Genomic DNA, 23,350 nt, shown 5'->3' with positions numbered 1-23,350 from the left:
ACGAGAGTGGCAGAAATGGCAGTGGAAATGACATGGGAAGAGAAAGGCCACAAAGAAGGTGGACAGTGTATCCGAGAAACGGGGAAAACAAAAAAAATGAGGCTTAGGAAAATGGAGACTTGCCAAGAAAGTCAACCCCCATCTAAGTGAGAAAAGACAAAGGAAAAAAGGAACACACTGTTTTGCCTGAATCTCATTTTTAGAACACACACTGGGGCTGGAGCAACATAAACCATTGATCTGTTGTTAGAGTATGGATGACACACCATTTTCCAATAGTGAACTGAAAGCAAGTGGTGCCAAATACAGTTTGTTTTCAGACCAACTTTGTAAATAAGTTGTCATTTTCAAGAGAGTGATGTGTTAAATAATGCAGTAGGCTTTCTAATGACACAGTACACATTTTGAAAATACAATAAGGCAACAGTTTTGGTAAAAATTTGTCCTGTGAATTATATGAGTATTCGGTTATCGTAGTAGTCCCAAGTCAACCATTAACCTGGATCACTGGGATCTTGTTGAATGATGTTGGAAAGCCATTGAGGCACCTCATTCTCCGATAGTTTACCCATGCATTTACAGAAGATGGGACGAACCTCTGCCATGCACCCCATGGTGGTTTGCAGAGTATAAATGTGGATGTGGATGTAGATGAAGACAAAGTGAAGAAATCCTGCTATCTAGAAAGCAAAACAGCACATTAAGGATGACAAATGAGGGTATAAAAGGCAGACTAGCACAGGCAAAGAAGGCATTCCTGGCCACAAGAAGTCTATTATGTACTACCAACAAACATCAGCTTTAATTTGAAGAAGAAATTTCTGAGACTGTACATCTTGAGCATAGCATTGTATGGAACTGACTCATTGACTGATGGGAAAATTAGAAAAGAAGAGAATAGAAGTGTTTCAGATGGGGTGATACAGCAAGATGTTGAGAATTATATGGACTGACAAGAAAAGAAATGAGGTGGTTCTCCACAGAATCAGTGAGGAAAAAGCATGTGGAGATACTGACAACATCAGGTGACACTTCCATGGTACAAGAGGGAGCTGTAGAGGATAAACTGAAGACAAGGGGTATGGTGTTTCTCCGAGTTCCTAGATAACAGAACTCAGCATGTCATTCTCAATGGAGAGAAGTCTTCCGAAGTAAGAGTGATTTCAAGTGTGCCACAGGGGAGTAACTTAGGACTGTTGCTATTCACAATATACACAAATGACCTTGTCGATAAGATCGGAAGTTCACTGAGGCTTTTTGCGGATGATGCTGTGGTATATCGAGAGGTTGTAACAATGGAAAATTGTACTGAAATGCAGGAGGATCTGCAGCGAATTGACGCATGGTGCAGGGAATGGCAATTGAATCTCAATGTAGACAACTGTAATGTGCTGCAAATACACAGAAAGAAAGATCCCTTATCATTTAGCTACAGCAACTGGAAGCAGTTAATTCCATAAATTATCTGGGAGTACGCATTAGGAGTGATTTAAAATGTAATGATCATATAAAGTTGATCATCGGTAAAGCAGATGCCAGACTGAGATTCATTGGAAGAATCCTAAGGAAATGCAATCCGAAAACAAAGGAAGTAGGTTACAGTACACTTGTTTGCCCACTGCTTGAATACTGCTCACCAGTGTGGGATCCGTAGCAGATAGGGTTGATAGAAGAGAGAGAGAAGATCCAACAGAGAGTAGCACACTTCGTTACAGGATCATTTAGTAATAGTGAAAGCGTTACGGAGACGACAGATGAACTCCAGTGGAAGACTCTGCAGGAGAGATGCTCAGTAGCTCATTACGGGCTTTTGTTGAAGTTTCGAGAACATACCTTCACCGAGGAGTCAACCAGTATATTGCTCCCTCCTACGTGTATCTCGCGAAGAGGCCATGAGGATAAAATCAGAGAGATTAGAGCCCACACAGAGGCATACCGACAATCCTTCTTTCCACGAACAATACGAGACTGGAATGGAAGGGAGAACCGATAGAGGTACTTAAGGTACCTTCTGCCACAAACCGTCAGGTGGCTTGTGGAGTATGTACGTAGACGTAGATGTAGAAATGAAAACAATGGAACAGGAGAGAAATTCTTGGTGGGCTGTATCAAATACCCGTCACAAGACTGAAGACCAAAAAATGTCTCAGCTTTTTATACAATTACACCCAAATTATAAAAATATTTAGCGTATTGAAAAAACATTAACACAAACCTTTTGTAAGTGCTGACCTCCATATTTTTGTGCGATTTTGTTGCTGCCAACAAGCGCTGACTTAAACAAGAAGGTTTGAAGTCGTCGTCATCATCTTCAATTTTGTCGTCGTCATCTTCTTCTTCACTGAGTGCCAAGGCTGTGGCGGGCTTAGAACTTTTTGACGACTGACCTATCTTGAAAGATATTGGTCCCAGCTTAGGTGGTGGAGGAGGAGCGACTGGCAGATCGTCGTCGATGGAAGTCTGGACAACAGTCGAATACTGTGACACTGACGACCCCTTGGTTATGTTCGTGTTGTATGTTATTACCGATGTCGTGTAGCTTCCCGGAGCATTCCTCAAAACTTGTGTAACACAGACGTTCTGACTGCTCGTTAATTTGTCTTCTGGCTGTTTCGTTCTGGCATATGGATCATTCTGGTATTTATGTGATCTGTCATCAGAGCCAGATGATCTCGCTACATTCCGTGACCGTTCTGAAGCTTTGTTGTATCTGGCAAGTTGTAATTTCTTTGCTCGTGTGCCAGGGAGATCTTCATCCAAATGCTCTAATTTTACTATGCGATTTTCCTCAGACTGTTTGCTACCCTTATACTTGTGATCACCAGCATAATCTTCTTTTGTATCCCGGCCTTTCAGTGCTATTTGTCTTTTCGGTGGTGTTTCTTCACAAGGGACTGTTAATAATGGTAGGCCCATTTTTGCCCGACGCTCATTTAATTCCTCCAGTGTGCGCCTTATACCACTCACAGGTAGTTTTACTAATGGCCGGCCTTCTTTGGCCCTGCGTTCATTTATCTGCTGTAATTTGAGCAGTTCTTTTTCCGCCTCTTCAAGTCGTCTTTTCCTGGGGTCCTCCCTACTTGTCCTTTCCGTATACCACTTTTCCTTTACTGTTGTAGATTCCCTATCCCTAAGGCGTTTGTCCCTTTCTCTCTCCCTCTCTTTTTCTCTTTCTCTTTCCTTCTCACTCTCCTTGCTGTGTTCTCTTCCCCTGTGTCTTCTTTCCTCTTTCTCTTCGTTCCTACCCAATCTGTCCACTTCCCTGCTAGCCCTCGAGGAGCTAGTCTGTCGTTCCATACTGCCTCTCCTCTTCTCCTCCTCCTCCTCCTCGTCGTCATACCACGTATCCACGACCTCTAGACCCTTCAATATGGACTCGTCAAAACCGTCTGATTCGTCATCCTCACCATTTCCTCTGAATGGGGTTTCAGCCATGGTTACAACTTTGTCACCACTTTATTGGAAGTACCTGAAAAAGAAATTGAGTACACGTTACTTTTGACAGTTAGTAAGAATAGAGAGTTTAATGCCAGTTCATATATAAATCAAATTATGAACTATTATGAGTGCAGGAAGTTTCACCCTCTCTCAATGTTATGTTTTTAGAGCAAACTACGAAGAATAATGTCACAATGAGGATCTGATAAAAGAAAAAGACTAATGTACTGAATTGATCTCAAAGTTCGCCAAACATTAAACACCAGGCTTTACTCCCAATGACTGCACGTATTACTATACAATTCAGCAGCACTTTCAATTTATGCTTTCATCCATCCATCGCATTTTGTAGATCCCATTACAAAACGTGGATCTTTAATGCTATGAAACAACCAAAACTGCAAATTAATATAGAGACTGGGATCTCAGTACTGACCAAGTATGCTTAATTATGATTAAATTGTTATATTCTTCAACCAAAGGGCACAGCTTGTATCACAATGACAGCATACATCACTAATTAATACTGTAACTACCACTATTTCAACACAACTACGATAACAAATCTTCCACTGACAAGGGGACTTCATAGACTGGACATCTGACTTACTTTATATGTATGCAATTTGAAGGTTATTGCCTAGAAATAATAATAATAATAATAAAAAGCTTGACAAAAATACCCTCAATCACCAGAAAATTTTGGAGTGCTATTAAGTGCAAAACATTTCCACCTTATCAATATAATCGGCAGTAACACAGTGCGTAGCACTGTAGTCTTATAATCACAGAGTTGCTGGTTCGATTCTCACCAATAGTATTCTTTTTTTTATTTAAATTTTAAACATTTTTATCAAACAGAAATTTTAGTTATGAAATACTGAGTCATAATTTTTTTTAAATTTCATTTGATAATCACACGAAAGCAATTAAAATTTGGTACAAACATGCAAAATTTCTTATTTTTTAATGAAAAACGTATATCTAACAACAATTCTGTTTAATTTATACGAACAGAAAAGTATTTTACTCTCTATCTGATGTTTCGCACTGTTGTACCAAATTGTAGCTTACCGTCAACTCTGATTTTATTATGGTGTCAGTAAATAAAAATAAAAAGTTAATGTAATGATTCAAAATATGATAATTAACATTTCCATTTGATAACAGATTCTTTTCAATAAAAGCAATTTTAAAAATCTACTGGCAAGAATTGATCCAATGACTTTTCAATTACAAGACTAATATGCTTCAGACTGGGCTACTGCCATCTCTGTTAACAAGTTCAAATTATGATCTACAGGAAGAGCAATTCCCCTGACACCTTAGCAAATCAGGGAGTACCAGATTATTGCAAGGAGTTACACTGTCAAAATATTGTGCCAAGGAGACAACAACACAGCAACAAACTGCGAGAGAATTATTCATCCCCAACAATTACAATTTCCTTGAGACAAGTATGTATTGTTTATATAGGTATCAGTCTGTGCTGGTGGAAGTATCAGCAGTAATATTTACTTTGCAGATAAATGCTCATATTGATGTGGGCATCCACAGTTATATCTGTGGATATCAGCAATAACAATTATTTTATGGTAACAAGCTACAGGATAGTGTCAATATTACAATTATGATCTATCTGGATGACACATGATCAGTAATAATAATAAATATTACTGTTCTGGGTCACTATTACTACCCATTAAAGATGGAGTACCACATATCGACTGAAAGGTACAGTGTCCCACAGACAATACATTTGTCGTCGATATTTGCAAGGGTTAAACATGGTGCCATGCCTTTCTTCCTGTTTTTCTACACAATTACTATTACATGTACATCTTATTTTTGCTGTAGCAGCAGTACCCATATGTCTGAGTCACTACTGTTCCATATGACTTAAAAGCCGTCACTCACACAATTATCAAAAGCTCTACTGCTACAAAGCTTCTAACTCCAGCTTGTTCTTCACAAATAACAAATAACATAAGCTCTCTCGACATTTCTCTTAAATGCACTTACAAGTTCACATTCCAACACTTTTTTCATTTGTAAGTGAAGCACATTAACACAGTTTAATATTATGGTGAACCAACATCCAACTAATAAAAGAAATACATCACAAAAATTTGATAGTATGTCACAAGTCACAACTTTTACCACAACTTCATTTTACTTACCAGCGTTGCAAGAATTTTCCACAACAAGATCCACAAAAACATTTTAGTAACAATGATAGAAAATAGTAACTTACAAAACATATGAGGAAAATGTCAGGACACGTGTTGAAATAGATTAGACTGGGCCCTAGATTCTTAATAAATAGAATATAAATTACGAGATCCAGATGAAAATTCATGCCATGCAGAAGTTTAGTGGCAAAGATCCAGCATACTGAATGCTTTTCTGTGATTTACAAAATCTTAATAACTGCAAAATACTGATCAAAACTTGTGAATGTGGATGTGGTGTGGTTAGATTTCATTTACCCACATTGGCATGTAAGTAACAACTTATCTTACTGGAGGTGTTGGCCAGTAAATTGCCAAGTAAATAAAAAAATTAGAAAATGGTAGTTCAACTTTCAGACTTTTTTCCTTCCTTTGAGCAGAGATACATGCAGCTGCAGTGTCCTGGCACCAGTCTGAAGTGTAGGGTTAGTTGGAGGCAGTGGCTCTACAAACAAAGTGGTAAGTGATGGGAAGGAAGAGGCAAGAGCAAAGAGAGAAATAAATGGGGGGGGGGGGGAGAAGGAGCTTGTTATCAGAGAAAGTTAGCTCCAGTTTAGCCAGGGACAGTGCCATATTATAAGGAGCAGTATAAAAGTGCAGGTGCAGTGGGCAATACAGAATGGAAGGACCTTATCAACTGGTCGTCTTGGATTTCCTTTATACTTTAAGGATTTGAAAGTCAGTGCCCAGACATCAATTTCCTAAAGTGGTATGACATAATTCTAAAATCCCTAAAAAATCATGCTAGGAAAGCAGGTTTCCAATGCTGTTACCTACAAAACATTTTAAGGTTATCAGCATAGCAGCCGACAGCTGAGTGTATAGCATGGAAGTCTACTAATCATAATTTCATTGGTAGCACCTTTTTTAACTTTTATTTGAATTGCATATTTATTAAATGGCAAGTTAGCTAACAAACACTGAATCTTTTTGATAAAAATATCACCTTTGTTTTTTAATTGCTAATCATAAGGAAATAAATGAAAATTTGATAGAAATGCAAAATAATTCATTGTGCAATTAAAAAGTCGTATGAACATCAATAATATTCCCGAATGAGATTTTCACTCTGCAGTGGACTGTGCGCTGATATGAAACTTCCTGGATGATTAAAACTGTGTGCCGGACCGAGACTCGAACTCGGGACCTTTGCCTTTCGCAGGCAAGTGCTCCACCAACTGAGCTACCCAAGCACGACTCACGCCCCGTCCTCACAGCTTTACTTCTGCCAGTATCTCGTCTCTTACCTTCCAAACGGGACGTGAGTCGTGCTTGGGTAGCTCAGTTGGTAGAGCACTTGCCTGCGAAAGGCAAAGGTCCCGAGTTCGAGTCTCGGTCCGGCACACAGTTTTAATCATCCAGGAAGTTTCATCAATAATATTGTTCAATCTTTAGAAATAAAGTATATTTTTTGCAGTCAATATTTAGTATTTTTGTATAAATTTCAATTTAATGTATTCACTAGCATTTTCATGTGATTAGTACTTAAAAACAGGAAGATGTCATTTTTATTAAAAAATTATGTACCAATATTTGTAAACATATCATTTTGTTAATAAACATGCAATTTTGATAGACATAAAAAATTAAGTTGTTACCAATGAGATTCGTACTGGCGACTTTTCAAGTACTAGAATTGTACATTACACATTCAGCTACTGGCAACTATGATAGTTAAGTTCAAAATGCTTTCTGGGTGATTACTCGAACTTGGGGCAAAAAAAGACAGAGAATTCCAGGTATAAGGAAGAAGACAATGTCATAAGAAGCTCTTGAGAAACTACGGGTGAGGGGGTCATGGTACTGAGCATCTCACAGTAATGACTTTTCTTTCCTCTTCTCTATATTTTAACCACAGTTTTTAAACATCAATAATTATATGGACTAATATTAAAATAAACCACATTTTGAAATATTAAGTATTTTAAAAATTGTGACTTATAAAGCTCAATAAAGTTAAATTCCAGTGTTCAGTTAAAAACACAGAATTCTCACAGATTTCCCTTATTTTTCCAGATAAATTGTAATTCCCTGAGGATTCCAAGATGATCCAGAAGAATCACGACCCTGGCTTTGTGATCAACAGCTGTCAGAAATCATAATTTTCAAAGACGATTTTCCTGACTCCTTTAAGAATTGCGTCATAGTGCTTTAGAAAACTGATGTCTGGGCACTTACCTTCAAATGCTATAAGCATGAAAAAAATTTAAGAGGATCTATCTGTCACAGCTCCTTGTTACATAGTTAACGGTTACATAGATCATTTACGAAAGTTTCATGGAGGCAATGTGGAATGAGTAGTTTACAGGATATATATATTCAATTTGAAACTTCCTGGCAGATTAAAACCCTATGTCGGAATGGAACTTCAACCTGGAAACCTTGCATTTTACAGGCAACTACTCTGTATCTGCTACCCACAAAGGAATCAATTCCCTTCAGTGGCTTAATTCAGCCAGAACCTCATCTCCTACTTCCCAAACTTCACACAAGTTCTCCTGCATACCTTATGAGACTAGCAATCCTGGAAGAAAAGATGTTGTAGAGAAATGGCTTAGCCAAAGCCTAAGGGAATTTTTCGTAACGGATCTTCGCTCTGTAGTGGAGTGTACGCCAAGTTGAAACTGTGTGCCAGACCATGACTCTAGCACAGAACCTTTGCATATCCCAGGCAATGGCTTCACCAACTAAGTGGGTGAATCGTGCCCAAACAGCTCAGTAGGTAGAGCAATCACCTACAAAAGTCAAAGACCCCAGATTCCAGTTCTGGTTCGGAACACAGTTTTAACCTGCCAAGAAGTTTTAACTCAGCACACACACTGCTGCAGAGTGAAAATTCATCCTGATATATACAGTTAGTCTTGTGCACAGCTATGTACCGACTACTTAAAGGTTACTAAGTAGCACACTAGACTAAAATTTAATTTAAAAAAAAATATAGGTGATTTGTCAAAAAGATGTAAACAGAGAACAAGGTGGTCACATTTTTTTTTTTTTTTCCTACCTACATGTTAAATTTCTGGGAAAGGCTAATTTTACATTTTCTCAATAAATAGCAGAAAATCATTGTTCTAGCTGTGAACTCCAGTCACGGTCAGGAGACCGAGATCAAGATGGCAAATGTATGTTTGGGCCTTGAAATGTGGAAGCAGGTTATGGAACGGTATTGGAAACTGAGAATGTTGCTATGATTCAGAGACAGTGGAGAGATGGCATGGGGCTGATCAACCAAATGAGGGTAACAATTACACCTTTACGATACCAATTCAAGGTATGTGTGACAGGCAAAAATGCCAATTAGGGTGAAATTGCATGTCTACCAGTCATGACTGCTCAAATGTGGTGTTTGATGTGTTTTAATGTTTCCCACAAAATTCTTCCAGGTATGGTCACACAGTGAGGTGCAAGTGCTAGTAGTGAGTGATGCACTCTGAAATGAGGAAGCAAGTTGCTTTCATTCATTCTGACACTAGTGCACTATGTGATGACAACTTACACCAAAGGGTACAGTTCTGTAAACTATTTTTAGTGGTGGTTACATGTGAACTAGGATTTATGGGCCCTATAGTTTGGATGGGAGTACAACTCAAATTTAATGGACCTGTCAATCAGCTACTGAGCTGAAGAAAAGCCCCGCATTATTGTTGAAAAAGCTACAAATTTGCCTGGAGTGAACAAATGGTGCAGTTTCTCTACTATAGGTCTCTTTAAGCTTTTCCATCTTGAAGTTGCCTGAACTTGAGGAAGTACCTGACATGTAAGCCGATTCAATTTTCCATTGTATTCTTGCCATGTATGGCACTGACAGATTTTATTACTATACTTCAAATAAAATAACTTTGTGGCTGACACATGTCTGTAGAGGGGAGTGCGGTTTCCAGCTCATACATAACATGCAGAAACAATCTATCTCATGTCTTCACCTAGCCCACTCCCACCTCATCCACCCTGCATTGCCTGGCAAGGCTGCCGCTTGTGCCTGCTGAACATGCAACACAGTGAACACATAGAGCTAAAGGAACAGCTGCAACTGGCTAATGCCCCACCTCCACCATGCCAACTCATTGCAGCATCAATTACAAAGTTATCTCAATTGAAGTGAAATGAGAAAGTACTCGTCCACACTATTGCAGGTATGTGTGGGCACACACTGACCAAACTGTACCTGGTCAGTGACAGGACACTTGGGACTCACAGAGTTTCCTTAACACTCTCCAGCCTCATACCACTCCATTTTGTTCTTATGGGACACTGTAAGTGGGAACGAGTGCTGTTACAACCACTCTTTCCCACAGTACACGTTCCCTCTTACTGCGTCCCAGGCAAGCTGGATAGACTTTGGGATGAGAGTCAAGCAGGGAATTCCCAATGGACACTATTGTGTGAGCTACAGAATCTGTGACAACTCATACTCAGAAATGTATTGGTGCAGAAGGCCAATAATTTTAAAGTATCCTTTAACAATCATTTACCACAATAAATTTAACAAGAAAGTACACTTGAAGTTATGAAAATAAATGCTGTAAGAATGTTCAAAATGTGTAGACACTTTTTGATGCACCTGGCCTTAGTCTTTAAAAATGCTAAAAAATAGGAGACATTGTTCAGAAGACATTATTTTAGACAAGATTTAAAATTTGTTTTGCCACCTGTTGGACATTTTATGTTATTGGACAAAGGATCAAAGATTTTTGTGAGTAAATATTTAACACCTTTCTGAGCCAATGGCAGCTTTGGTAATGAGAACAGATGGTATTCCCACTCCCATGTTGTAGCTGTTGACATGTCAAGTGGCATAAGGGTCCCTACTCGATCATCTCCAATTTCAATGAAATTTTTACAGGATGTACATATAGACACTACATGAAGCACTGCCAAAATACAGTTTCATAAGTAGTATGGTGGGGCCACAAGCCACCTTTTCGTAAAGGCTCATTTGTCGACATTGCGACTGAAATGAATAAACGATCAACTTTGTTTTACCATTGCTCAGGATCTAAGAGACCTGTCATGCTGAAACTTTATGATCCTGTTCAACTTTTTGGGTACAAAGCTTAGTTGTAGTACAAAAGATCAAAGTATGGTAAATTTATCATAGTGTGCTATCAAAGTGGCTCATAAATCTTGTCGTTCCAAATTTTGGTTACACTTTATTGCCTTGAATCTACTGAACGAATAACTTTCTGCAGCTGATACTTTAGTTATCTCCAACCTGTCAGCGTGTCATAAAGCTCTGCAAGTGGCATCCAGATTGCTCAAATAATAACTGAGTTATCTGAGCTCACCTTGTCTGATTAGAATAAGTTGTTTTTATTTTGGAGACAGACCAGTTTAGTGTCAACAATGGAGTTTGGTAACATGCTTCAACAATCAGTCTGAAGCACACTGTTGTGTAGTGAAGAGTGTTCAGATGTTGTATGTGCCTTTTTAAATGATGTAAAGTGTGTTGTCATTACTGGATAAACATCTTTTTTTGGTAAGTAAAAATTATTTGAAGGTACGGGGTGACTCTTTAGAAATGTTTATCAGGTTATTTAATTTTTTTCTGTCGTATTCTTAAGAAAGTTCCCATTTTCTATGATTCTTTCATATTTTTCAGTTGTAAATATATATCACTTCTACTTTATCTAATATGGAGATAAACAGCAATTGGAAGCATAAATTTAATTGTAGTGTAATGGATATCAAAGAGGTTTCAGTACTATGTGTCATTGGCCTTGCAGATAATTCTGCATGTCATCTGAAAACACACACACACACACACACACACACACACACACACACACACACACACACCAACATGGCTTCATTCCAATCAAAGAATTTTCGGTAGAACAAGAGGAATTAATATACCAAAGAAGTGAGATATGTCTTACTGAAAACCACAAATATGCTTTCATCACAAAGCAATACTTGTGGAGATATATGGCTTTCTACAGATATCTTGTTTTAATCCTTTTAGTGCAAAGAACCATTATGTTAAAAAAGGGTTTACAGATTGTCACTGTGGAAACAGCAAAACAATTGCAAGCCGTGACTAAGAGCAATGTGAAACCTGGTCAGAAGATCTGTCCAACTTGCAGAAAACAATTTTTAGCAAAGAAGGCAGAAAAATCACAGTCAACTTCAAACCAGTCAGAAGATGAAGCATATCCAGAAGTATCAATCTATTCAAGTCTAACTGCTTTTGGGGTCTCCCCTCTAAAATTTTAGAGAGTATCAAAAAGGGATGTGAAAGGTTACACAAAACGAAAAATAAGCGAAGCTCAAGAGGCAATTGCGAATAACATTACTGCTGCTGGAGGATTCGCCCCAAAAGATCTTCAAACACCTAGTAGAAGCAAGACATGTCCTGATTGTGAAGATTATAAGTAGCTGATTAAAGAATTGAAAGAGAAGTTGCAATTGTCAAGGCAGCCTAAAAAAATTGCAAATACTGACAATGCAAGAATTTGGTGTTTCAGAGAGGATGGTAAAAGCAGCAAGGAAGTTACAGGCAGAAAATGGTATATTAGCTCTGCCAAAGAACGAGTGTTGCAAGAAGATTCCAAATGCCATAAAAGAAAGAGCGGTAATATTTTTTTTCAGAATGAAGAATTTAGCCGAATTTGTCCAGGTAAAAAAGACTGTGTATCAATTAGAACAGAAGGAAAGAAAGTTTTGATGCAAAAATACCTTCTTCTGAATAATGTGAAAGAAATGTTTGCTGCATATCAACTTCAGCATGGGCCTGAAATTTGAATTTCCAAATTTTGCGGATTCAGGCCAAAATGGTGCATCACTGTGGGTGGTGCAGGAACCCACTCAGTCTGCGTTTGCACTTTACACCAAAATGTGAAACTAATGCTTGCAAGCACTCCAATTAAAGAAGATTATAAGAGTCTTATTGCTAAAACTGTGTATTATTTGGAATCCAAAGACTGCATGCTTCATCGCTGTGAAATCTGTCTGGGAAAAGAACTACTGGAACAGTTTTTAGAAAGTAGTTTTGAAGACAGTGATCCAGATGATACCATTGAGTTCAAACAGTGGGTGTACACTGATAGAAATAGATTAGAAACCAAGCAGATGACAACTGAGGATTTTATTGAAGATCTGATTTCAGAGTTGACAATTTTTCCACTCATCATTATGTTGCAAAGCACCAGAGCAAGCACCTAAAATGCATAAAAGAAAGCTGTAAGCCAACTGAACAGCTCATATAAATGGACTTTGCTGAAAATTATTCATTCATTCTCCAGGATGCAGCTCAAGGTTTTCACTGGAATAATAGCCAAGCAACTTTACACCCGTTTGTTGTGTACTTCAGAAATAACTTTGACATCAGCAGCATCATCTACTGTATAACAAGTGACAGCCTGAAACATTACGCAATCGCTGTACATGCTTTTATAGTGACATTAATAGAAGATCTAAAGTGTCTCCTTGGAAAAATCACGTATATTTACTACTTCAGTGATGGGTCAGCCGCGCAGTACAAAAACTTCAAAAATTTTTTGACATTCTGCCAACATCAAAATGACTGGAATCTCAGCTGAATGGAACTTTTTTGCTACAAGCCATGGAAAATCTCCATGTGATGGAATTGGAGGAACTGTAAAGCAACTAGCAGCAAGAGCAAGCCTCCAGAGACCAACTGAGGACCAGATTTTGCACCAACTGATTTGTTTAAATACTGTACAAAGTATATCAGAGGAATCCAATTCATTTTTGTTTCAAAAGAAGAAATTGAAACATTAAAAACTGAGCAGGAAGCAAGGTTCAAAAATGACTGCACAGTATCGGGAACAAGAGAGAATCACCATTTTGTGTCATTAAATGAAAAGCAAGTTTGTATTAGAAGAGTATCCAATGATACAATTTTTTTTGTGGCAAATGTTGACTAAAGTCAAGCAACAGTTTCATTCAGAAATATTACAGCCTTACAACTGGGCCAATACAATGCCTGTATATATGATGGAAAATGGTGGATTGGTAATGTCTCTGAAGTTTCAGAAGAAGAAAATGATGTTTTAGTCAGTTTCATGCACCCCAATGGACCTGCACATTCATTCTATTGGCCAGCTAGGCAGGATGCTTGTTGGATTCCAAACCAACACATTATTTCTGTCATTCCAGCTCCATCAGCAACAAGAATGGGCCAACATTATAGCTTGTTAGAATCAACTGTAATTGCTATTAGTAATAAATTTCAGCAAATGAATTAATAAGAACTGAAAAATTTGGCTTGGGACAAGGTGAGCTCAGATAACTCAGTTATTATTTGAGCAATCTGAATGACACTTGCAGAGCTTTATGACACACTGACAGGTTGCAGATAACTAAAGTATCAACTGCAGAAAGTTATTCTTTCAGTAGATACAAGGCAATAAAGTATAATCAAAATTTGGAACAACAAGATTTATGAGCCACTTTGATAGCACACTATGATAAATTTACCATAGTTTGACCTTTTGTTTTACAGCTAAGATATTGTACCCAAAAAGTTGAACAGGATCACAAAGTTTCAGCATGACAAGTCTCTTAGATCCTGAGTAATGGTAAATCAAAGTTGATTATCTATTCATTTAAGTTGCAATGTTGAGAAGTGTAATGTAATGAAAATGTAAGCTTATTTGTTCTTAAATGCAAAGTCTCCAAAATAAAAACAACTTTTTCTGATCAAACAAGGTGAGCTCTTTTCAATGGTGCCGAGAAAAATCAAATTTGAGTGATCCCTTTCGAAAGAGAGCCAAAATTGACTGATTAAATTTTTTAGCACACTTTGAACTTCGGTAACTCCATTATTATTTCGGCAGTTTGGGTGCTACTTGCAGAGCTTTATGACATGCTGGCAGGCTACACATAACTTGAGTATTAGCTTCAGAAAGTTTCTCTTTCAGTAGACCCAAGGCAATAAATTATAGCCAAAATTTGGTGCGACGAGGTTTATGAGCCACTTTGATAGCACACTATGATGAATTTAGCATAGTTTGACCTTTTGTTTTACAGCTAAGATATTGTACCCAAAAAATTGGACAGGATCATAAAGTTTCAGCACAACAGGTCTCTTAGATCCTGAACATTGGTAAAACAAATGTTGATAATTTATTCATTTCAGTTGCAATGTCAAAAAACATGCCTTTACGAAAAGGTGGCTAGTGGCCCCACCATACTACTTATGAAGCTGTAATTTGGCAGTGCTTCATGTAGTGTCTATATGTACATCCTCTAAAAAATTCATCAGAATTGGAGATGGTTGAGTGGGGAGCTTGTCTAAATTTAGGCCACTTGACATGGAATGTCCCAAATATTTTAAAAACGGTGATGGATTATTTACAGTGAACTTCATTAGAGAATAAACATACCCTGATAAAATGGTTAAAATGCCCAACTCCTTCAAGAGCTATCTAGAAGATGATTTTGGGTGGGCACCACATATTACTCTTACTGAAAATTTTTGTGCAATCAGTATTTTCTAAGTGACAATGACAAAAATAATTTTTTAAGACATTAATGAGAGGAAATACACAAAATATAAAAATCATTCAACAATCAGAGTGGAGGCAAGATGTAACATATAGGTAACTTTTGTAAGTGTTAGCTGGCTAACTCGTGAAGAGTGTTAGTCATTTGTTCGATCAATGTTTATGTAATCATAATGTCTATGGTCTCAGTTGAGACAATGTGTCTGCTCAAAGAAAGTACTTTATAAGAACAGCACTCTGATCTGATTTGCAGTTTCAGAAAGTGTACCACAATTAGAAATGTCCTCTTAGGTGAACGAACACTATCGCAGCAGTTGCACAACCCACACGAGTAGCTACAAAAGCATAACCGCCTAATGCTGCTTCATGCATCTGGTAGCAGTATTGACTCTGATGTTGTAAGTCTGTACTGATTCATTTATCCAAGAACACTGATGACTTATGCAAGGGTTGGAACTTTATTCGAGCGGTGCGGTCTATTGCCCGACGAATTTGTAGTAGTTCTGAGGCAAATGCCATGAAGTGTTTCCTTCAGTTTAGAAATCGAGTTGAACTCATGAGGGCGTAAGTCAGGGGAGTGCAGTAGATGGTATAGCACTTAGCAGCCCCATCAGTCAAACAAATCAGTAACACCTTGCACTGTACGTGCTTGAGCATTGTCTGGCAAAATGATGGTCAGGTCCAGCAGAAAGTGTCATCACTTCTGTCTCTAAGCTGGTCGTAGGTTGTGTTCCAAAAATGAACAGCATAGAGGCAGGACCTGACCATCATTTTGCAGGACAGTGCTCAAGCATGTACAGTGCAAGCTGTTACTGATTTGTTTGACTGATGGGGCTGCTAACTGCTATACCACCTACTGCACTCCCCTGACTTAAGCCCTCGTGAGTTCAACTCAATTTCTAAACAGAAGGAAACACTTCACTGCATTCGCTTCAGAACTGCTACAAATTCATCGCGCAATAGACCTCACCCCTCGAACTGTCAACACAACTGACACTGCTAAGAGTATACGACGACTTCCAATTCGCTGGCAATGGGTTATACACAATGCTAGTGACTACTTTAAAGGTCAGTAAAAGTTTGAAACACTTACCTATTTTGTACGAGCTGTAAATAAATAGTTGCCACTATTAAAGTTCCAACCCTCGTAGTTAAATAAATTGCTGAAAAATGTCAAGTGTAGCGGCAGCCATCGAGCTGAGAGGACATGCAGCAGAGCAACAGCAGCACTTGTGTGATAAACTGTAAATGAATTTAGTCTTTGATTTTTGTTCATGTGCTTCAGAAAAGAAGTGAAACGTATGTGCGTATTTTACTGTGTAGACTAGTGGTTAGAAAATTAATCTTAATTTTTGTATTTGCTTAAGTCTTGAGAATATTCTTGAGTAGGGCGGCTACCTAGTGTAAATTTTCTGTGTGGAGAAATTTATTTCTGTTTAATAGCTTGGGGTATCAGAGTTCACTGAGAAATCTGCAAACCAACTTTTAGTGTTACTTTCTCTGCCCTTGGTATATTTTCAGACTCAGTAGCACCATTTGAGACCTTATACCTATTTTATACACAGTACGATATGGCTGGGGACTGTGCTTGTTGTGAGTGGACACAAAGAGTTGGATGCTGTCTGTAAATAGCTGTAAGCTGCGTTGGCTACCGTCGACAAGCGCCTGGCTAATGCTCGAAGTTGCGGTGGTGACGTCAGGGTGCCAGTGACGAGACCTGTGCCACCTTTGGTGTCACTGGAATCCCCTTGTGGCCCAGATGTCACTGCAGCTTCTGATACGCAACATCTGATCGGTCGCTCCTCACTCCAGAGTGGGTGGCAGACAGTGGTGTTCGCGTGTCACTGGGCAGAAGGCGAAAGGGGGAGCAGGCTGTGCAGCTGGCTCCCTACATCTTAGTAACAGGTATGAGATGCTTCACAGTGTTGATAATAACTCTGAGCCAGCATGGGATGCCTCTCCTGTTTGGCCAGCAGTTAATTTTCCTGCCTAGTCCAGACGAGAACAGAGGGTGGGTATGCTAGTCAGTGGGAGCTCCAATGTCGGGCGGGTGATGGAGCCCCGTCAGGGAGATAGCAGGCAAGGCGAGAAAGAATTACAGTGTGCATTTGGTATGTTTGTTGAGAGGTCTCATCCGTGATGTGAAGGAGGCCCTGCCAGCGGCTATCAAGCACACTGGGTGCAACCGGCTGCATGTAGTGGCACATGTCAGCACAAATGACACCTGTCGCTTGTGTTCTGAGGCCACCCTCGGCTCCTTTCGGTGGCTGGCTGATTTGGTGAAGGCAACTAGCAAAGCAAGCGGGGAGCAGCATCATACCCAGGATTGGTTGCGGTCCTCTGGCTTGGATAAAATTGTGGAAGGTCTAAACCAGAGGCTCAGATGGCTCTGCAACGGTATCTGAAGCAAATTTCTTAACCTCCACTATCGGATGCAGAATTCTAGGGTTCCCCTTAATAGGTCAGGTGTGCACTACATGCAGGAAGCGGCTACTAGGGTAGTGGAGTAGGTGTGGTGTGCACATGGGGCTTTTTTACATTAGAGAACCCCTCCCTTGGGGGCAAACACAATTTGCCTGTTAAATCAGCCACAGAGACCTCAGAGAATCTTGGACCTCGCAGACCAGAGATAGACAAGATTAATATGATTTTAGTAAACTGTAGGAGCATTCAAGGAAAGGTCCCAGAATTAGTATCGCTTATTGAAGGTTGTAATGCACAGATAGTATTGGGAACAGAAACCTGGTTGAAGGCAGACGTCAACGTTCAGACTGGAATGTTTATCGTAAGGATAGGTTAGTCGCCAATGGTGGTGGCTTTTTTTTTGCAGTACAATATCCGAGAACATCTAGTGAGGTTATCACGGATCCCGAATGTGAATTAATCTGCATGAAACTGAATATCAAAGAACGGTCAAAAATGGTGATCAGATGCTTTTATAGACTACCTGGGTCAGCATCTGTAGTTGTAGAGCACTCTAGACAGAGCTTGCAGAATATCATTAGTAATTTTCCTGATCATGCCATGGTAATAGAGGGTGACTTCAAGTTGCCAGGTATAGATTGGGAGTGTTATGCCAATCATGTGGCACTGTTCTGGATGTCTTTTGTCCAAAAATTATCTTGAGCAGATAGTTAGAGGACCAACTCGTGAGGGTAACATCTTAGACCTCCTGGCAAACAAATAGACCTGAACTTTTCGAATAAGTTAATGTTGAGGAAGGTATCAGTGATCACAAGGCTGTGACAGCATCTATGATGCTGGGTCCTACAAGGAATGTTAAGAAAGGTAGGAAGATATATTTGCCCAGAAAAATGGGACAGGATACAAATTTTAGAATATAATAGCAGTCAGCATCAAATATTTAAATATTTGGTAATGAGGACGAAGATGTGGAGAACAAATGGAAAAAATTCAAAGGCATCGTTCGATATGCCCTAGACAAGTATGTCCTGATTAAGGTTTTAAGGGATGGGAAAGATCGACCATGGTTTAATAACCCTGTCAGAAAAGCACTACATAAACAAAGAGTACTTCATCTCAGATTCAAGAGAAGTAAAAATCTAGCTGACACACAAAAGCTGAACGAAGTGAAAATGAGCGTAAGGAGAGCAATGAGAGAAGTGTTCAATTATTTTGAAAGTAAGACGCTGTCAACCGACCTTAGTAAAAACCCTAAGAGATTTTGGTCGTATGTAAAATCAGTAAGTGGGTCAAAATCATCTATTCATTCTCTCAGCGACCACACCGGCACAAAAACGGAAGATAACAGAGGGAAGGCCGAAATACTGAATTCGGTCTTCCAAAGTTGTTTCACTGCGGAAGACCGAACACTGTCCCTCCTTTCAATCGTCATGTGAACATCGAAATGGCAGCTATTGAGATAAGAGATCGTGGAATCAAAAAGTAGCTACAATAGCTTAGTAATGTAAAGTCTTCAGGACCAGATGAGATACTTATAAGATTCTATAAAGATTATGCAACAGAACTTGCTCCCTTTCTAGCAGTTATTTATTGTAGATCGCTTGAGAAACGAAAGGTACCTAACGACAGGAAAAAAGCGCAGGTCATTCCCGTTTTTGAGAAAGGCCGTAAGACACATCCACACAATTATAGACCCATTTTGTTGATGTCAATCTGTTGTAGAATTACGGAACATGTTTTATGCTCAAGAATTATGACATTTTTGGAAAATGAACAGCTCCTCTATAAAAATCAACATGGATTCTGCAAACAGAGATCATGCGAAACTCAGCTCGCTCAGTTCCTCCATGAGATCCACAGCGCAGTGGACAATGGCGCTCAGGCTAATGCCATGTTCCTTGACTTTAGTAAGGCATTTGACACCGTCCCACACTCCGTCCACTGAAAAAAATACGAGCTTATGGATTATTGGAGCAGATCTGTGACTAGATTCAAGACTGTCTTGCAGAGAGAACTCTAACACGTTGCTCTTAATGGAACTAAACCAACAGAGGTAAAGATAATATCCGGAGTAGCACAGGGACGTGTGATAGGACCATTGCTGTTCACAATATATATAAATGATCTAGTAGCAAGCGTCAGATACCCTTTAAGACTATTCGCAGATGATGCAGTTGTTTATACCACAGTAGCAATGCCAGGAGAAAGAATTTTCAGAAAGACCTGCAGAGACTTTTTGAATGGTGCAGACTCTGGCAGTTGACCCTGAACTTAAATGTAACATATTGTGCATACATAGGAAAAGAAATCCACTACTGTACAGCTAGACTGTTGAAGCTGGAGACAGCATCTGAAGTAAAATATCTAGGTGTAACTATCCAGAGCAACCTTAAGTGCAATGACCATATGAACCAGATAATGGGAAATGCAGACCCATGAGTCAGATTCATCGGAAGAATCTTAAGGAAATGTAACTCATCCATGAAAGAAGTGGCTTATAAGGCACTTGTTCAACCAATTCTTGAGTGTTGTTCATCTATCTGGGATCTGTATTAGGTAGGACTGATTGAGGAGATAGAGAAGATCCGATGAAGAGTGGTACATTTCGTCACAGGATCGTTTAGCTGGCGAGGGATTATTACGGAGATGCTATACAAACTCCACTAGAAGGCATTACAGGAGAGATGTTGTGCATCACGGAGAGATTTACTATTGAAATTTCAGGACAGCACTTTTCAGGATGCGTCAGACAACATATTACTTCCCCCCCACATACATCTCGCGTATTGACCACGAGGAGAAAATTCGAGAAATTAGAGCCAATACAGAGCCTTACCAACAATCATTCCTCCCACGCACTATTCGCGAGTGGAACAGGGTTGGAGGGATCAGATGGTGGTACTGAATGTACCCTCCACCACACACCATTAGGTCGCTTGCTGAGTATGATGTAGATGTAGATGAATGTGGGCATAAAAAACTGAACTACTGGAAATGCTTGAGCAATGTGGGTTCCCAGAGAGCTTACCCTTCACCACAAGGAACAGATATTGGGTGTTTGTACTGACCTCACAAATCATTTCAATAGCAAATGTGATGCATTTTTGGATGGGATTTTAAGCTGTGATGAAACTCTGATAAAACATTTTGAAGCAGAGTCCAAGTGTCCTTGGATACAGTGGAAATACCCTGAACTATCTGACCATAAAAAATTCAAAATGCAACCACTGGCTGGTAAGATCATTTTACCATATTTTGGAGTGTCCATGGTCCAATTATCTGTGAGTTTTTGGAGGAATGACACATTAGCAACAGCTTATAATGCTTGAGGATGACAAATAGCCCTACTTGAATCACAACAGAATGAAAGTTTTGTAGACAACATATTGTTAAATGTGGACACACAGAGAGAGAAACTGTTAATACGAGGGCTATGCCGAAAGTTTTTAGCAAAATGTGTGAAAAAAAATATATTTGCAAAAAACGTTTACAACTTTTCAAAATACTCTCCATCAGCATGTATACATTTTTCCATGCTCTGAAACCACTTAGAAAATATGTCAGTCCAAGCTTCTTTTGGGATGTCACTTAGTGCGCTCTCGTATGCTGCAATGGCCTCTTCATCTGATGAAAACCGCTGCCCTCCAATTTTTTCCTTAGTCTTAGGGAACAGAAATGAGTCACAGGGGACCAGGTCAGGTGAATAGGGAGGATGGGGTAACACTCGCACATCTTCCTTCTCCAGAAAGTCCATCGTTCTGGCAGCCCTGTGCGCAGATGCATTGTCGTGATGCAGCAGAAAGTGCTCACACTTGGACTTTGGATGCTGTGACTTCCATGTGGCGATGACTTTTGGAAGACAATCGTTCACGTACCATTCAGCATTGACTGTACGATGTGTGTCCAAGGTCACAGAGGTGAGATGCCTGATCTTTGTGAAAAAAGTTGCCACCATCTTTTTTCCAGAGCTCCCACTTCGTCGAACTTTTGTGGGTGGTTCCTCCATTGGAAAGCACCACACAGAAGACTGTCTCTTCGTTTCAGGGTCATAATGGTAGATCCACGTTTCATCACCTGTGACAATATTGTAAGTGTCTTGGAACTTCCCTCCATTGAATTTTTCGAGCATGAAACTACACCAATCCACTCTCGCCTCCTTTTGGCTTTCTGTCAGGCAATGTGGCACCCAACGGGCACATCTCTCAGTTAGGCCTAAGTGACTATGAACGATGGTCTGTGCTGCTGTTGATCCAATATTTAGGCTCCCTTCAATGGCGCAAAATGTAGGATGTGGATCTTCTTTGATCATTTTCCTCACAGCATCAATGTTTTCAGGAGTCACAGCTGTTGCTGGCCGACCGGAACGAGGTTCATCTTCAATTGACTGCAAACCCCTCGAAAACTCGCGAAACCAATTTCCAACTGTGGCCCTAGAAGGGGAAGCTTCACCAAAAACACGCAGCAAAGAAGAATGGCATTCTTCGGCACTTACACGCTTTTTATAATCCTAAAAAATCATGGCGCAAAAGTCGCGGCACGACAGCTTCATCCTGCACCGTCTCTGACTCTGCACTGCCTGTGCTTTCTTACCACACTGTGGGGCTATCACCGCTAACCAGGGGCTGCACGTGCACATCCCAAGGTAGAAAAACATAGCTCTTTCGAATGAAAAGAACCCCATTGTCCTCCGCCTTACGGTTTTCGGACTGCTAAAAACTTTTGGCATAGCCCTCGTATTTATTTAGGTCTATCTGATCATAATGTCCTCATCCGTATGAATTCAGCAATCCATAGTTACTTGTGGGAGAAAAAAAAAAAGTGTGCTAGTTTTGTAAACAGCCAAAGAGAAGCAGCTGTACAAATATCAAGAGCTCAGAGGAAAAACTACTCCTAAGCAAAGAATGGAAAGCTGAAAGATGGAAGGAGTGTACAGGGGGTCTATACCAGGGAAATGAACTTAAAGGCAAGATTACTGAAAAGAAAGTGGGTGTAGATGAAGATAAGACGGGAGACATGATACTTCCAGAAGAATTTGACAGAGCTCTGGAAGATTTTAAGTTTAAACAAGGTCAGATGGTAAGTGATATTCTGTCAGAACTACTGATAGCCTTGGAAGAGCCAGCCATGAAAAAGCTCTTCCACGTGGTATGCAAGATATATGAAACAGGTGGAATATCCTCAGGCTTCAAGAACGAAGTAGTACTTCCAATCCCAAAGAAAACAGTTGCTGACAGATATGAAAATTACCGAACTATCAGTTTAATATGTTATGGTTGCAAAACACTACCACAAATTCTTTACACAAGAAGAATGGAAAAACTGATAGAAGCCAATCTCAGAGAAGACCAGTTTGGTCGGTTGGTTTAAAGGAGGGAGAAGGGACCAAACTACGAGGTCATCGGTCCCTTGTTCCTAATAAAACAATGCCACAAGTGTGAAAATAAAATGGACGAAACATATAACACAAAACAGAATGAAAGGAAAAGCCACAAGAACGAAGGGAAGGCAACGAACACTAAAAGGAACAGAAGAGGACAAGAAAACACAGAGACTCTAGAAACAGAAGAGAGTAAAACATGAAAGCAGATTACAGTGGCTGGCCAACCACGAGAATAAAAAGGGAAAGCCAGCCACTCTGCAACACATTAAAACCTCCACCCTAAAAGCACTAGGGCAGAGGACACAGAGGGACAAAGGACATGGACTAAAACCTATGTAGAAGTATAAAACCCACTCTCACGGATAAAATATAAAACTAAAGCTGGTCTGGAGGCATTGTCGCCCAACACC

The 23,350-nt window shown here is 39.6% G+C and overlaps 1 protein-coding gene across 3 annotated transcripts in view; it reads right to left on the bottom strand.

The window, feature by feature from the left end:
• LOC126210210 (protein piccolo-like) overlaps positions 1-23,350 on the bottom strand; it is a 187,158-nt gene that overhangs the window by 123,315 nt on the left and 40,493 nt on the right. For all 3 annotated transcript variants that reach the window (XM_049939392.1, XM_049939391.1, XM_049939390.1), the window contains one exon: positions 2,216-3,469. In XM_049939392.1, coding sequence (XP_049795349.1) covers positions 2,216-3,435 — 1,220 coding nt within the window. In that variant the 5' untranslated portion in view covers positions 3,436-3,469. The remainder of the gene's footprint in view (positions 1-2,215; positions 3,470-23,350) is intronic.

The sequence above is a fragment of the Schistocerca nitens genome, chromosome 10 (genome assembly GCF_023898315.1).
Source record: "Schistocerca nitens isolate TAMUIC-IGC-003100 chromosome 10, iqSchNite1.1, whole genome shotgun sequence".
Taxonomy (NCBI): Eukaryota; Metazoa; Arthropoda; class Insecta; order Orthoptera; family Acrididae; genus Schistocerca; species Schistocerca nitens.
Note: the sequence above shows the minus strand (reverse complement) of the source record. Positions and strands in the feature narration are given on the sequence as shown.